The sequence below is a fragment of the Chiloscyllium plagiosum genome, chromosome 28, assembly GCF_004010195.1.
Source record: "Chiloscyllium plagiosum isolate BGI_BamShark_2017 chromosome 28, ASM401019v2, whole genome shotgun sequence".
NCBI lineage: Eukaryota > Metazoa > Chordata > Chondrichthyes > Orectolobiformes > Hemiscylliidae > Chiloscyllium > Chiloscyllium plagiosum.
In genome coordinates this window covers 31,340,074-31,356,637 of record NC_057737.1, presented here as the reverse complement: position 1 = coordinate 31,356,637, position 16,564 = coordinate 31,340,074, and the positions used below count along the sequence as shown (strand labels likewise).

At 38.4% G+C, this 16,564-nt stretch overlaps 1 protein-coding gene across 3 annotated transcripts in view; it reads left to right on the top strand.

Annotated features, from left to right (window-relative positions):
* Positions 1-1,773: 1,773 nt before the first annotated feature.
* tyw1 (tRNA-yW synthesizing protein 1 homolog (S. cerevisiae)) overlaps positions 1,774-16,564 on the top strand; it is a 124,539-nt gene continuing 109,748 nt past the window's right edge. The window contains exons 1-7 of one of the 3 annotated variants that reach the window (XM_043718612.1): positions 1,774-1,990; positions 4,275-4,414; positions 5,241-5,375; positions 9,563-9,664; positions 10,625-10,819; positions 11,653-11,946; positions 16,006-16,122. In XM_043718612.1, the coding sequence (XP_043574547.1) occupies positions 1,921-1,990; positions 4,275-4,414; positions 5,241-5,375; positions 9,563-9,664; positions 10,625-10,819; positions 11,653-11,946; positions 16,006-16,122 (1,053 nt within the window). In that variant the 5' untranslated portion in view covers positions 1,774-1,920. The remainder of the gene's footprint in view (positions 1,991-4,274; positions 4,415-5,240; positions 5,376-9,562; positions 9,665-10,624; positions 10,820-11,652; positions 11,947-16,005; positions 16,123-16,564) is intronic. The other 2 variants (XM_043718611.1, XM_043718610.1) reach the window with 2 other exon arrangements.

Sequence of the window (16,564 nt, the reverse complement as noted above, 5' to 3'; positions counted from 1 at the left end):
TCTGTTTCCATGCTGCACCTCTCTATGACTCAATAACTCTGCATGAACAAGAACTTAAAAATCACACACCAACAGGTTTATTTGGAAGTGCTTGTTTCTAAATAAACTAGTTGGACTAGAACCTGGCATTGTGATTTTTAACTTTGTCCACTCCATTCCAACACCGGCACCTCCAAATCATGAATACGAAGTGCTTTCCATATCTACTGATACAGACTCCTGTTCATTTTAAATGGCACTAATCTATCACTTCTCAAAGGAAAACAGTCCCAACCTCTTCAATTAAAAAAAAATAATTAAACATTGTGTGCAATGATGGTTAGGCCTGCATTTATTACCCATATCATCTTGCCCTTGAGAAGGTGGTAGTTAGCTACTTTCTTGAACAGTTGTAATCCATTTGTTGTAGGGAGACCCACAATACTATTAGGGAGGGCGTTCCAGAAGTTTAACCCTATAACAAATATATGGTCATATATTTCCAAGACAGATTTCCTTACAGGTGTCTCCTATATCTGCTGTCTTGTCCTTCCAGGCATGATGATGGGTTTGAAGCTGAAAATTTTCTATCTCTCCAATGCCTTCATATCCTTCCTTATGTCTGGTACCCAAAACAGATGCAATATCCTGGTTAAGACCGAACCAATGTTCTTCACAAGTTTAACATATCTTTAATTGTGATTGATTTGGAGGAGCTGATATTTGACTCGGGTGGACAAAGTTAAAAAATTGCACAACACCAGGTAATAGTCCAACAGGTTTATTTGGAGGCATTAGCTTTGAAGCGCTGCTTCTTCATCAGGTAATTGTGATCATACTTTATTTGTACTATAATTAATGATGTGCAATATACTTCCTAGCCACTCTTTCAACTTGTCCTGTCATTTCAATTATTTTTGTAAATGCATGTTCCGGTCCCTCTAGTGCACTTTGTTTAGAATTGCGATTTTTATATTGTATCTTTGTATTCATCCTATCAGAACAAATCACTTCCACTTCCCTGTCTCAAGTATCACCTGCTGTTGTACATGGGTCTGAAAAGATTAATGTTGAGGACATTCTCAATATAATATTGTGATATAGTCTTGTGGGAGAATAGTTGAGGATCTCAGTGGGATGAGTTCTTACATTAGATCTTCCTCAAAAGTCTCTAACAATGCCTATCACAACAGTATTAGAGCTGGCTGTTGACATGTGATGAAATGGTATCTTATTCATGACAAGGAAGAGATTTTCCTCTCCCACACAAGATCAAGAAGTCTTGAGGTTTTCTACACTTAATCAGTGTGGTGGCAGCAACTTTCAGCATGAGCAGAAGTTCATACAAAGGACTGAGCTGGCAATGGCCCATGAAACATCTGCCATTTGTCTGTCCACTGCATTCACCTTTCTGTGTTCTTTTGAGCTCATTTTGATTACACTTTTTTGAAGTTGACTGGGGGTGTTTTAGATGATGAAATGTTTGAAGTTAAATATTTAGGAGTATTGTAGATGACAATGTGGTTGGACTTGAGTATCTGGGAGTGTTATAAATACCAATGTGATTGGAGTATTTGGGTGGAGTGTGGTTGGAGTTGAGTGTTTACAATTCCAGTATTATAGGTGATGTAATTTTTGAAGTAATGTTCGGGAGTATTCTAGATGACAATGTGGTTGGAGTCAAGTGGGAGTGCTACAGGTGTCACTGTGGTTGGAGTTGAGTGTTTGAGAGTACAATATTATTTTCTTTGACCATGTGGTTCAGAGTTGGGTTGCTGTAAGTTGTTGTTGTATTGGAGTTCTCCCGGCATGCTCGGCGGGGTTAATGGCGGCGCTCAGTGTGTGGCGATGAGGAGCTCGGTGTGGAGCCTGCAGCTTTCTCCCATGTTCCTGAGTTAGTGCCGAGCGGAGAGGAGCGGCTCCTTGGCCGGGATAGCGGCCATGCAGCACTTCCTCAGCCTGGTTTTACTATGCCTTTGCCGGCCGGGCTGTGGCGAACAGCGGGATGATGGTGAGTAAGGCCACTGCCGCCCCTTCCCATTGATGGGAAGCAACCTGAAGTTTACAATTATTTATAAAACATCATCCTATTCCCGATATAGTAGGGGTCTTCTGTCAGACTCTTAACTTTCTTTGGTAATCTTCCACCTCGTTCCTGAATATCTCGCCCGTCTGTTTTGTTGTTGAACGTGTCTGTTTAACATATTGCTGGAGGGAGAGAAGTTTTCATCAATGTAATTCACTTTCTCTCGATTAAACTGTTCAAAATAATCCCCCATCTCATTATTCAATCTTTCATAATTTTCCTCCCTCTACCTAGTTGAAAGTACAATTGTTGATTACGATTTTGATAAAGAAATCCCTCTGAATTAGAAACACAAACAGAAATTGCTGGAGACATCAGCTCAGTCCAGTGGCCCTCCTTCAGAGAAGTTAACTCTGCTTTCTCCCCACAGATGCTGAAATACCTGCTAAGTTCCTCCAGTTTCTGTTTTTGTTTCAGAAGTCTAGCAACCACATTTTTATTCCTCTGAATAAGGCCTGGCCCATCAGCACTACTATGAAATGATATCCTTTTTCCTGGCTTTTATCCTTTAGTTTGACGTGTTTACTTGTCCTCTATCATTTCGTAAGTCACTTCAGTACCTGACCATAGATGACAGACTAGAGGAAAGATTAGGAATAACGTCCAAGTCTATAGTTTGAGCAATGGATTTTAATAAGAATCTTCCAAGAGGAGAGACAAATAGAGAAACTGAGGGTTAAAAGAAAGAGATTTGGATGTAAGTTTGTTTGTTGAGCTGGAAGGTTCATTTCCAGACATTTCGTCACCCTATGAGGTAACATCTTCAGTGGGCCTCCGGGCAAAGCACTGTTAATTGTTCCTGCTTTGTATTTATATATTTGGGTTGGCAATGTAATTTCCTGTTTTTTTTCTCAGGGGTTGGTAGATGTGGTCTAACTCGATGTGTTTGTTAATAGAGTTCCGGATGGAATGCCATGCTTCTAGGAATTCTAGTGCGTGTCTCTGTTTGGCTTGACCTAGAATGGATGTGTTGTCCCAGTCAAAGTGGTGTCCTTTCTCATCTGTATGTAAGGATACTAATGAGAGAGGGTCATGTTATTTCGTGGCTAGTTGACGTCCAGAAACCCTAGCCATTCTCCCCTACATCAAAGACATCTCAGAAATGACTGCCAGACAACTCAGACCCCTTGGTGTCATGGTAGCCCACAAACCCACCAACACACTAAAACAGCAGCTAATGAACTTGAAAGACTCTGTACAGACAACATGCAAAACTAATGTCATTTACAAAATACTGTGCAAGGACTGTAACAAACACTACATCGGACAAACGGGCAGAAAACTAGCTGCCAGGATACACTAACATCAACTAGCCACAAAACGACGTGACCCTCTCTCATTAGTATCCTTGCATACAGATGAGGAAGGATACCACTTTGACTGGGACAACACATCCATTCTAGGACAAGCCAAACAGAGACACGCATGAGAATTCCTAGAAGCATGGCATTGCAACCGGAACTCTATTAACAAACACATCGAGTTAGACCCCATCTACCACCCCCCTGAGAAAAAGAACAGGAAATGACATCACCAACCCAAAGAATCCTAAACATATGCAAAGCAGGAATTATCAACAGTGCTTTGCCCAGAGGCCCACTACCTAGTAGGGTGACGAAACATCTGGAAATGGACCTTTCAGCTCAGTGAGCAAACCTACATCCAGAACCTCAACCTGAGCTACAAATCTTCTCAAAACTCGCTAAGAGATTTTTAGAGACTTTTTGACAGAGACAGCTTGGACATGATGCATGAAATGAGGCCAGAGGACTGGAGGGTTCAGGCTGAATTATATATAAAGAATTAATTTGCTTTTGTACAGTCTGCAGGTTCTTGAAATATATGTTGAATTGCAGCCACTGTTCTTTGGAAATAAAGTTAACAAAATATCCATTCACAACACAGGAATCGGATGAAGTGATCAACGTTGGATAGATCATTAGAGTGGTCTTTGAGTAACAGAATGATGTTTTTACCTTGACAGCAGAGACATAGTCTTAATCTGAAAGACAGCACCTTCAGCAATGCAGCACTGTCACCAGTGAACAGAGAGAGGGTTATAAGAGTAAATAGATGAGAGACTAAGGCAGAATTTAAAAATATAATTGTGCATTTAAGTGGGAGTTAAACGTAGATCATAGGGGATCCAACACCATAGTGTTATAAGTCACATGATGTTTACTGAGGCTTTTTTGATTCTCTTTTCTAGTTTACATCTTTGATACCTGGAACTCCTTGAAAACTTGTGCGTTGTCATTGTGGCATGTTAGACATTACATCTATTCGACAATTGTTGTTGCCATAGGAGTTTGGGCAACTGTTGAGTATTTGAGTAAAAACCACAACAAGGTAATACATTTACAAAGCTCTGTATCTGCATAATTTGTGACAGAGGTAGTAAGGTATTGAAATGTAAGTTTCTGTCGGTGATTTGAGCATTTAAAATGTCCTCATGGATGAGGTGGTGAATAGCAGTGTGAGTCAAAAGAATATCAGTGAAGATCATTTCTTCGATACTAATTTATGAGACTCAAACAATGGACAGAAAAGACAATCAGTATGTAAGTATTTTATTGTTACCTGGCTTAGTCTTTAAAACTTTTTTGTAGATTACATTTGTGAGTTTGAAAATTGATATTTTGTACAGCTATTTCTGTTTTCCATTTTCTCAAGAATGTGAAAATATCTTGATTGTATAAATGTATTTGGTTGCCTGTATATTATGAACACACTATATAATGAAAAGCATACTGCTTCTTGTGAAAAGATTTTGTTAATGAGGGGCGACATGGTGGCTCAGTGGTTAGCACTGCTGCCTCACAGCACCAGGGTGCAGAGTTCGATTCCAGCCTTAGGCGAGTATCTATGTGGAGTTTGCATATTCTCCCCAGGTCTGCGTGGGTTTCCTCCGGTGCTCTGGTTTCCTCCCACAATCCAAAGATGTGCAGGTTAGGTGATTTGGCTGTGCTAAATTGCCCATTGTGTTCAGGGATGTGTAGCTTAGTTGCATTAGTGAGGGGTAAATGTAGAATAATTGGGTACGGAAATTGGTTTGAATGGGTTACTCTTCACAGAGTTGATGTGGACTTGTTGGGCCGAAGGGCCTGTTTTCACACTGGAGGGGTTTTTGTTTTAAAAATCCAAAGAAGTTGACTGTTTGCACAAATTTGAACAGCAGAAAAATGAGGACAACATCGCACCAAACGAGGCTGATGAAGTTATTCAAAATGGACACTTAGTCCAAGAAGTAAAGGAAGTTCACATTGCTGGGGTGAAGATTTTCTTTGGCTCTCAGACTGGTACTGCTAAGGTAAGATTTTTAAAATACATACACATTTCAAATTTTAGTAAGCAAGTGTTCACCTTCACACTTTAGCTTTGATCTCACTCCATCTTAAAGTTTTATAACAATACTTCATATGTCGAAAATACACTCAAATTACAGTTTTTCACATATAATTGGCTGTAGTGATGAATTACATAGGCTTGAATTCCCTTCATAACATGAAAATAATATTTAGTATTCTAGCTTTTTACTGTTTATCGTGCATATACATTAGGAATTGTTGAAACATTCATCAAATTTCTGTTTTAATGTGGTTGCTAGCCTGTTCCAAAGTGACACACCTGAATACTGAGATTGGACCTAGGTTGGTCCAGCCAGTAATCAGCCATAGGCCCATATCTTGGCAGTTGTTGCAGCAGTGTAGACAGGAGTTGGGCATGCAGAGATCCTGTCATAGCTGACTCAGCAGGATTTGGCAGAAAAGCTTAAACTTCTTATAGGTAATTACCTCGCACCCAGACCCTGTAGAGGATTCCAACTGCCTTGAGTTTTATTGTTACCCAGGAAAGGTTAGAGAACTAAAATGTGCTGTAAAGACTGGTTAAGAATTAAATGGATCATCCTCCTAGCCTTACACCCCTGGAGCTGACTATCCTAACCCCAGTTCTCCACCCCAAACTCACCATAAACCCTGATTTGAAACCCGATTTCCACCCTCCCTTCATCTTCCTAACCTGAATCGATGCACTGCAATCACCTCCCAATCTGACACTGGGAAGACTTGATTGGACCTTCTCACCCACCTGCCACCCTTACCGTCAACCGTTTGGTATCTGTCTTAGCAATCCTCCCATATATTCAGCTGAAAAGGCTGCATCATAGGCAAGTGGATGGTTTTTAATCAATTTGGATAGGAGATTCCGATCCAAATTGAAGATTCACACCTTCTTGTTTTGAAGAATGAGCGGCACTTTTATTGAATCACATAATGCTTTCGGGTGCCTGGAATGGGACTAGAACTAATGGATGGTTTGGAAATATGAAGTGTCCCTTTTGGTACAAAAATAAGGAAAATAATTTCTTTGAATGTTGTTAGCCTGTGGAATTCCCTTTCCCAAAAACTAGTGGAGGCTATGTCATTGAATTTATTCCAAGTAAAATTAGATTTTTAATAGTCAAGGGAGACAGGAAGTGGGGTTGAGATCACAACAGCTCACCTATGATCTAATTGAAAGGCAGAACAGGCTCAAAGGACAAAATAGCAGAATCTTGCTCAAGATCCTATGTTTCTTTTTTCTGATATGTTAACATCAACCTGAAACATTAGCTTAGTTTTTCTTTTTAGCTATTGCTGGGTTGTTGACCATTTCTAGCATTTTCTGTTTTATTTCAGATTTCCAGAATCTGATTTTGTGGTTTATCAAATATCTGAGCTAGTCCATAGCTCTCCCAAGGAATTGTTATTGATTACCCAACCTTTCTGGCTCATTGAGTAATTTACAAGGATAGGCAAGTCTTTGGACTGTTAGCTTGCCTTTGCTCATCTCCAGAAAGTAGAAATTTTGTTTTGCAGGGCATTTTATAAATAATTAGTCATGTTTTTGTTGCCTTCAAAGATGTAGATTATGAAATTTCAAAGTTGTTTAAATCCATGCTTTGATAATTCTGCATTTTTGCTCCACTGAGGAATCTGTGCTAAAAGTAATCTATTTCAAATTTCCAAAATTCAGACAGGAGCTACAAGTAAAAATAGGACTTGCTGATTTTATTTGACAGGGTGAATTGCCAGGCCTTTGGTGAAAGGCTAGAACCCCTTGAACTAAATCAGGATGCTGATAATGAGTTTGTAACTTGCATGGTTTTTGGCTGGTTTATATTCCAGCAGTATATGCACATAAGATATGCTAGAATGAAGAAAGTCTGAGATATTACGAATAAATAAAACAGAAATTCCCAAAGTGGGGGTTAGAATCTTGAATAGCATCATGAACTGAAGCTTTGGATTTGCAAGCTCTGAGTCAGCAATGTCTGCCATGGGACTTTGACAGAGCTGAAATTGCTGTATCCCTACTCAAACAGGGAACAATTTTCAAGCTTAAAACTGGGATCTCTCTTTGGAAAAAATTTGAAGCAATGAAATGGCATGGTGGCACAGTGGTTAGCACTGCTGCCTCACAGCGCCAGAGACCCGGGTTCAATTCCCGACTCAGGCGACTGACTGTGTGGAGTTTGCACATTCTCCCCATGTCTGCGTGGGTTTCCTCTGGGTGCTCCGGTTTCCTCCCACAGTCCAAAGCTGTGCAGGTTAGGTGAATTGGCCATACTGAATTGCCCGCAGTGTTAGGTAAGGGGTAAATGTAGGGGTATGGGTGGGTTGCGCTTCGGCGGGGCGGTGTGGACTTGTTGGGCCGAAGGGTCTTATTCCACACTGTAAGTAATCTAATCTAAAGTAAAAACAGAAGAAAACAAGAAATACACCACAGGTGTGGAAGTGTCAGTGGAGGGAAAAGCAGTTAATGTTCAGATCAATGAGCTTTCATTAAAACTGGAAAAAGTTGGAAAGGTTTCAAGTAAGTCAAAGGGGGAAGCATGGAAAAGGATAGTTCTGTGAAAGGATGGGAAGCATGGAGAGGTTAAATGATATATTCTTGGTGGTGCAAGACCAAGATTGGTAATGGGACAAGTTAAGAAACAAAATAAGTGTTGAGAAAAATTGTGAGTGGTTGAATGATAACTGACCGCTGTCTGAAATCAAAGAAAAGAGAAAATGAACAAGGCCAGAACTTGCAAAAACAAAGGAAGTAAAAAGGGGGCACAGATTACAGTCTGAAATTTTTGAGCACATTGTTGAGTTTGGAAGGCTGCAGAGTGCCAAAGGATGAGGGTGCTGTTTTGCAAGTTTGTATCGCGAATCATTGGAACGCTACAGAAGATGGAGGACTGAGACATCAGCAGGAGAGCAACGTGGAGAACCTGGGGTGGGGGGTGGTTTCTGGGATTTGTCTATTGCAAATCTGTAGCTAAAGCTTATTGTCTTGCTCTAAATCTAAGTCACCAGTAGATAGGATAGTGAAGAAGGCATTTGGTATGCTTTTCTTTACTGATCAGAGTATTGAGTGGAGGAGTTGCGGCTGCACAGGACATTGGTTAGGCCACTTTTGGAATATCTAAAGGATGATGTGAAACATGAAAGGGTTCAGAAAAGATTTACAAGGATGTTACCAGGGTTGGAGGATTTGAGCTATAGGGATAGGCTGAATAGGCTTGGGGCTATTTTCCCTGGAGTGTCAGACGCTGAGGGGGTGACCTTATAGAGGTTTATAAAATCATGAGGGCCAGGGGTAGGGTCAATAGACAAAGCCTTTTCCCTGGGAGGTGGGAGAGTCCAGAACTAGAGGGTATAGGTTTAGGGTGAGAGGGGAAAGATATAAAACAGACCTAAGGGGAAACGTTTTCACATGGAGGGTGGTACGTGTATGGAATGAGCTGCCAGAGGAAGTGGTGGAGGCTGATACAATTGCAGCATTTAAAAGGCATCTGGATGTGCATATGAATAGGAAGGGTTTGGAGAGATATGGGCCGGGTGCTGGCAAGTGGGACTAGATTGGGTTGGGATATCTGGTCGGCATGGTCGAGTTGAACCAAAGGGTCTGTGTCCGTGCTGTATATCTCTGTCTGTATGGCTGTAAATGACCTTTGCAACATTTTGGAAAGATATCCCAGCTTTTTCACCCTGCTTTTGTGAAAACGGATTATTAAATGTCCCTCTCCTGTTTGCTCTGTCATCTTTGGCAAAACAACTACCTTGTATGAAATTTTCTTTTATCTTAGTCTCTCTATCTTCAGAAATGTTGTCTGTTGAAATTTGTCTGTTCAGTCTCTTCCAATTTTTTCATCCCATAATGAAGCGCCATTTATGTTAAATGTGCTGTGTACTTTTGTTGCAGTGTGGTGAAATATTGAGAAGGAATTTCACTTCTTGTTTGGCAAACAGAAATGGATTTGTAAATAATTTGGTTCAGATATCCTTATTCAAAGTGCATGGGCCAGATATTAGAAGACACTGTTTTTTCCCAAAGCTGTGACATGGATTCGAACTGAGGCTGCTATTGCTACAATCCAGAATTAGTTCCAGACAGAATTTTTGCAGCATACAATTTCTAAATGTTGACTTCCTGAGGATTTTTCTTAATAATGATCTTGTATTTCAGAGGTTTGCCGCAATTCTTGCAGAGTCTGTACAAAAACTTGGATTACCTGTGGAAGTTATTGATCTGAAGGAATATGATCCAGATGAAAACCTGGTGGAAGAGGTTGGTTACTTAACATTGGTTAATTTGTATGCTGTTAATGAAAGTCCTGATGAAATGAAATTGGGTAACTAGCACCTTGCCACATTGCAGGGACAAGTTGGATGATTTACTATTTTATGCAGATGAGTGTTTGTCGTCAGTTTCTAAATGTAGTTTCAGACTGGGTCTCAGCAGCAAGTTTCAGCATTAAAAAGTTGCCTATTCCATTTTCCATTTGTATCTTTTCATTCCCAATTCTGGCTATCCTGAGTGGGAATGGGTAATTAGTGTCTCGGCAAGAATTTTATTGAGATTGCCCCCACACATTTCATGTACAGTACTTTTATCTCAACTTCATAACATTTACAATGTTTATGGTGATTATTATTCACTAACATCAAATCTAAGTTCTAGATCTGCTGAACTAACTTTATAACCCTGTCAGACAGAAATAAATTGGTCACTTTTAATACTTTAATGTATTGTTCCAATAACACAGAATATTGCAATCTTTAACCATCAATGACTAAAATTTATGACTTTTTAAAATTTTAATTTTGAGATGTTTTGAAATAGAAGTCCCAAAAACAAATTATTTTGCAAAGTTTCCTACAATCTGATCTTCACAATTTCTTAATATCACGACGTCAAACTCCTGGAACACCCTCCCTAATGACATTATGATTATACTGATACTAAATGGACTGCAGCAGTTCCTGAAGTCAGCTCACCACCTAAAGGGCATTTAAGGATGGGCAATAAATGCTGGCCTAGCCAGTGATGCCCACATTTCATGAATTGTTTAAAAAAAATGCTTTTCAGACTCTGATTCTGAGAAAATTTTAAAAATGTTAATTTATGTAAACTGTCGTTTGACCCAAAATGATCATTTGGAAAGATGATAGATGGGCTGAGATATTACAGAGATATATTTACTGCATTAATTGGCTTATTTAGAAAAAAAATGCTTTGTTTGTGCAGGTCTACAGTAAAACTATCTGTGCATTCATGATTTCCACATACACTGATGGAAAACCAAATGAAAGTGCTGCCTGGTTTTGTAAGTGGTTGGAAGATGCAACACATGACTTCAGATATGGCAAAACCTATCTTAAAGGTTTGAGATATGCAGTGTTTGGCTTGGGCAACTCTCTTTATGAAAATCACTACAACACTGTAAGTACAGTATATTAACTTCTGCACCTGTTTAGGGTTCTACCATTTGGCTGCAGTATTTAAAAATACATACAGAATTCTCAATTTAGAATATGAAAAGAATTAACTGCCTTATTCAATTTTATTAGAGTTTGACCAATGCCAATGACCAGTAGAGGGTGGGAAGAGACTCTATAAAGCATTGTGGGAAGCAGAGACCAGTTGAGCAAATCATTCTATGTCTTTGCTGTAGATTCTACATAGCTCTGTGCTGCATAGACCTGATCAAGTTTTCATTCTTTTGTCTGTGTGGGTTTTCTTTTTAATGTTATTTCAACTTTGTGAAAACACATCAGTACAGGATAGATTGCTATTGCCGCCAAAGTGTGGTTAAAGGTGTTAGCAATGTAGTAGTAAGATTGCAGCCATCCTGAATATGTTTTTGCTCTATCGTTATGTATTGTTCATAGTTTTTGTGTACATTCCGTTGTGATGTAGTTCATGTTTTTCGGTGGGAACGAGTTGAAATCTCACCATGAAAATGAGAATTTGAATCTGGTTTTAAAAACATAGCTGATAATATAAATCTTGACCTGTAAAAATAAATGTGAAGTTGTCGGATTGATTAAAAAGCCCAATATATTTGCACACAGCTTTGGAATCTAATAGTTTTCCTAAACTGTTTTTCTATTTCATGATTATCTGTGCAGCTAATCATTGATTTTTGTTCTTAATACAAAGATTGGAAATTCTTTTTACTGATAGTTTTCTGTATACCCAGTAGATCTTCATAATTTACTTCAGCAGTGAAATCAACCATTGTAACTAACTGTGCAGTGCATGTACTGTTTCAGGTCGGCAAGAATATTGACATGTGGCTGTGGATGCTGAGTGCCAGTCGTATTATGACTCGAGGAGAAGGTGACTGCAATGTAGTGAAGAGCAAACATGGCAGTATTGAAGCTGACTTTGATGATTGGCAAGCTACGTTCTTGAGCAGAGTACAAGCACTCTGCAAAGAGGAAAACAAGGAGTGTAGTGGTAGCTGCCAAAAGGGGAAATGCAAGACCAACGACCAGAAGCATAACAAAGAATTCAGTCAGAATGAAGAAGTGCCAGAAAAAATGAAAGATCACAGTAGTGAAGAGGTAAACTAAATCACATCAAAGGTAACTGACTCAGTGTAACAAAGGTTTTCCCCCTCCCCACTACTCTGCCCTCAGCAATGTACTCATGAGGGATTCAGCTTACATCTGTATTCAGAGTGACTTTCCCTTCCTTTTGTTCACTGATAAGTGGTAACACAAGTTTTGGTCACTGGACTTCTAAAACCAAGCTTACCTTAATGCACCTTGTGAATGGTTAAGACCTTTTCTTCAAGAGTCAAATGCGCGCACAAGTATATCCATGCAAACACACGCATTTCAGTCCACCTCTGCAGTGTGTTTTATGTCACATAGAGAGGTCACATGCGGTGAGATTTTCACTCTATTATGTATAGACTGGGAAAAAGGAATAAATACTTTTTCTAACAGCTATTTCATGCAGAATTGTTGAACCCATTACCATTCCTAATTTGTCAGTTAAATTCTTTTATTAAAGTAGTTTTGTGGATAGAAGGTAGAGGGAGTCTGATCTGGATGTTAAGTTCAGTCCTATCCAGTTACCTGAACTGTTCTATCATTCTTCTTTCTTGTTCACCACGTTTGGTTCTTCTTGCCAGTAGCTGTCAATGGAATTAGCTGTTTTGTCCGTAAATGCTTATTTCCTACCTGGCAGAGTGCCTGATTGCAACAATTAAGGTGGGAAATGAGCCTTGAAAAACATTGGAGAAGGAGAAACTCTACTGACTGCGAAAGTTCTGTTTCCCATACCCATGACCCTGAGATACTGACCTCTTTCGATGTTGATACTTGGATAAAAAGTATAGATACTATAGTTAAGGACAGTCCCTGGATCTAGGCCCTCTGTCCAATAGAGTATTAGATTACTGAGACCACCTGCAAGCCATCAACAGTACCAAGTAACTCTTAATCTTTGTTGCCTTAGTCATCAAATACTCAGACACTGTTATGAACTATTGACCAGTTGCAGGCTTTGCTCATGTTTTGGTCAGGAAAACTTGATTAAAGGTCAAAAAAGTAGAAATAAATGAGTTAACTTTAGGATAGGAAGCTAATACAAATAGGATACTAGTGATATGTTGGGGTAATTGCTCTTTACAATTTATATTAATGACTTGGGTGAAGGGAACAATGTGGTAAATTCAAATACATTTTGACTGTCACTCTGATTATGTCTACTACCATTTAATCTGATCACTTCTTTGCTTAAAGTGAGCCTAGTTTTTCCAAGGTTTCCCAGCAAGCATTGGTTTTCTGACTGCAAGAAATATCTTTGGTCCACTTATTATAAAATTTTTTTCTTTTTCTTTTGGACACTGATTACACACCAAACCTGCTCTGGTATTTTAATTTCCAGTTTAACTTTCAATGGTCTATCTTAAGTCTATACGTATAACTTTTACTGTTATCTTTGTCTGTTTACAAGTAATCATTGGTCTTCTGCCTCCACATCATCTTCCGTTTAAAATTTTCACCTCCTGCTTACATCTATTCATAGCCACACCCATCCTTATCTCTGTTACTCAGTCCAGCCTTCAACACTCGCCATCCTATCAAACTTTCTACTCCGTTCTGAGCTGTTACATTTCAAGAGCATGTTTTTGCTGATGGGATGTGCTCATTGCTGGTGATGCCAATGTATTGCCCACTTCTAATTGCCCAGAGTGAAGTTAAGAATCAACCATATTGTCTGGAGTCAAATGTAGGCTAGCTTAGGCATGAATGGCAAATTTCCTTCAGTGATATTGGTGAGCCAGATGAGTTTTTATGATAAACAATAGTGGTTACATGATTTGCTAATATACTAGCTTTTTTTCATTATTAATTCAAATTTCATTTACTGCAGTAGGATTCAAAGCCATTTTCACCGAGCAATAAATTTGAGGCTTAAATTACTAATCTAGTGACACAACCATTACACCACTTGCCTCCCCATGTGATACTGGCATTTGCGATCAGAACGAAGTGCAACAGTCCACTGGGGGTAAGATGCAGCAAAAATTGTTCTTACTTTATTTCAAATTGAAACTCATTCTCAGGAAGTCTCTTAATTAAGTGCAGTTTCCAAAGCGGAGTTCATAAATTTCGAATTCCCTCGTTATCATTCACTTTTGCTAAGTGATTTGTTTCTAAGGCTGCTGTGCTTACGGTACTTTGCAGTTGTTTTGATATCGGAGTTGTTGCATTTTGTTCTTCTGAGAACTGTTGCCGCCACATTGATCTATTTAGTGAGCATTTTCAAACTTTCCTTTTGATAATGTGATAAAAATGTGGCATTAGTCAGCATTATCAACACAAAATTAATTTTTTAAAACTAATTTTGATTTCTCACTCTAGCGGTTTCACGTGAATGCAAATTTATTTAAGGCTGAGCGTTTGTTAAATCTTTTTTCTCATATTGCTCGGGTTGGATACAATCAGATTTAAAGTTGCCAGTGTTAATTTTGTGGTGCGCATTTAGGCATGACGTGATAACTCTTGCGCTTATATAGTATTGTCAGTTTTAGCTAATCCAAATTAAATCTGTTTCTTTCAATGCACACCAATGACTCCTGTCAAAGTTATACCTTAAATCGTGCTGCCAATCTAACTGGTCTCTGCCACTCAACTTCTTGTTATTTTGCAGCTCACTGGCTTTGTGCGTTGGCTTGATTTATCTCACATTGGATTTTTTTTTTGTGCAGTTGTTTGCTTCAGGTGTACTGCTTATTCCAAAAAAAGAGTTGCTCTCCCAACATTTAGGTATCACCTTAAACATTGTGCATTTAACCTTTAAACAAAAATTGAATAAATAATACATTTCTGTAAGGTACTTCCATCATGTTTAAAATTGTAGTCAGCAGTGTGAACAGACATTTTTCAACTGATGTATACAATCACTGGGCCAAACTTTGCAGTGGCATGACATTTAAAGGAATCTGTTTAAAGGTTTGCAGTTGAATTTTTAGGTTTTAAATTATTTTTATGTGGGTTAGTTTTCTGAAAGTTGAAGTTGATAACATCACAGTAATGGAAATGGAGCATATGGAATCAGAGTGACCAGTGCAAGGAGCACAAAGTGTGAATTAAAGGGAACGAGGGGGAGGAGAGGGAATTCAGTGTCAAATCAGACACAAAGAAAGAATGGCTGGATTGAAAATGTGGAAAAATGCAAATACAGAAATGAAAGGAGAAACCTTTTTAATTTTAAACATTTAAAAAATTTTGTAAATTCAAATAGGAAGGAATAAAAATCAATATTTGTATTAATTTTCAGTGCCAGAAATGTCAAATAGCTGTGATTAACAACAGTCATGGAATTAATATTGGACCAGAATGGACAAGGCAACATTCTTTTCACAAGTTTAGTTTGTACATAACATTGCAAATTTTGTAGTCTTGCACCATTCAGTGCATTTCACTGGGGAGTCAGATAACAAATGCTATTATTGTAAAGCTAATGATAAAGCAGTACAATATGAACAGTAAATTTGGATTATTATGAGTTTAATTTGCACTTTGCTTGAAATTGCTGCATGTGTAATGCTTAAACAATAGCAGTCACCATTATCTTGCCTTTAATTTGAAACAACATTCTTATGTTGGTGAATCAGAGTATGTGCTGTTGAAATCGATTTGAATAGGATTGGAAGTCAACAGAAGTACCAATTTTAGAGTTTACCCAGGTTGCTCCACAGACTGAGAATCCTCTGCCATTTCATAAAGAGAACATGTATCTTCAAACCTTGAAGATGCTAATAGGTCTATGACATTGTGAATAATGTTTCGTTGGGTCCCTCCATTGGGCAGATTTATTTCTTCAACTGATATAATATTCATAAGTAAACATTTGTCTATTTAATTAACATCAATGTTGTAACTGGCAAATTGTATAATGAAATCTAATTTTAACACAGAAATCCGCAGGATCATAGATGAATAGCCTGAAATGATTGAAGTGAGACTTTACCAGAAGTTACTAAAGATGAGGTGTGACATGTGGATATATGTCAGTCATTTACTGATTTATTTGGTGATATATGATTTGCAGTTAACCTTAGTTGTTTCTGATTCATCTGTTTTGATTCTTATTCTTTCCTCCAGGAAGAACTGTTTGAAACAACGAGTGAAGAAGGATCTGGAGTGGAAGATGAAACTGAATCATCTGTCCTTGATGTAGAGGATCTGGGCAATGTTATGAACAATATGAAAGAAGCAAAGGTATAGGTCCATTTATTATTGTGATAAGTACTAATGCAATTAACCAAAGATGTCCTCACGTTATCAGAGTTCTTGCACGAAGCTAAACTAAGGTTCAGGAAGACTTGATTTAATTAATTACTTTCAACAGAAATTGGAGACTGCTTTTATTTTCAAGTTATTTTTTCCACAAGTGAAGAAAAGTGCCCTAGCATAACTTTTCATATTTTTTTGAAGTTCAGAGATCTGTATGATTAGTTAATGGATGAGTTAAGTGACAAAACTGTTGCCCAGAAAAAAACATTTTAACCCTGTTAAGGAAATTTTGAAAGATGAGCTTTGCAATAACTTCATACTTGAGATTTGTAACTCAAAGTCCAAAGAAAAATCCTACTATGTACTTTTCCGTTTCAAATATCAGTGTGGCTACTTATTCAACTTCCATGTGACCTTGGCTTTTGAC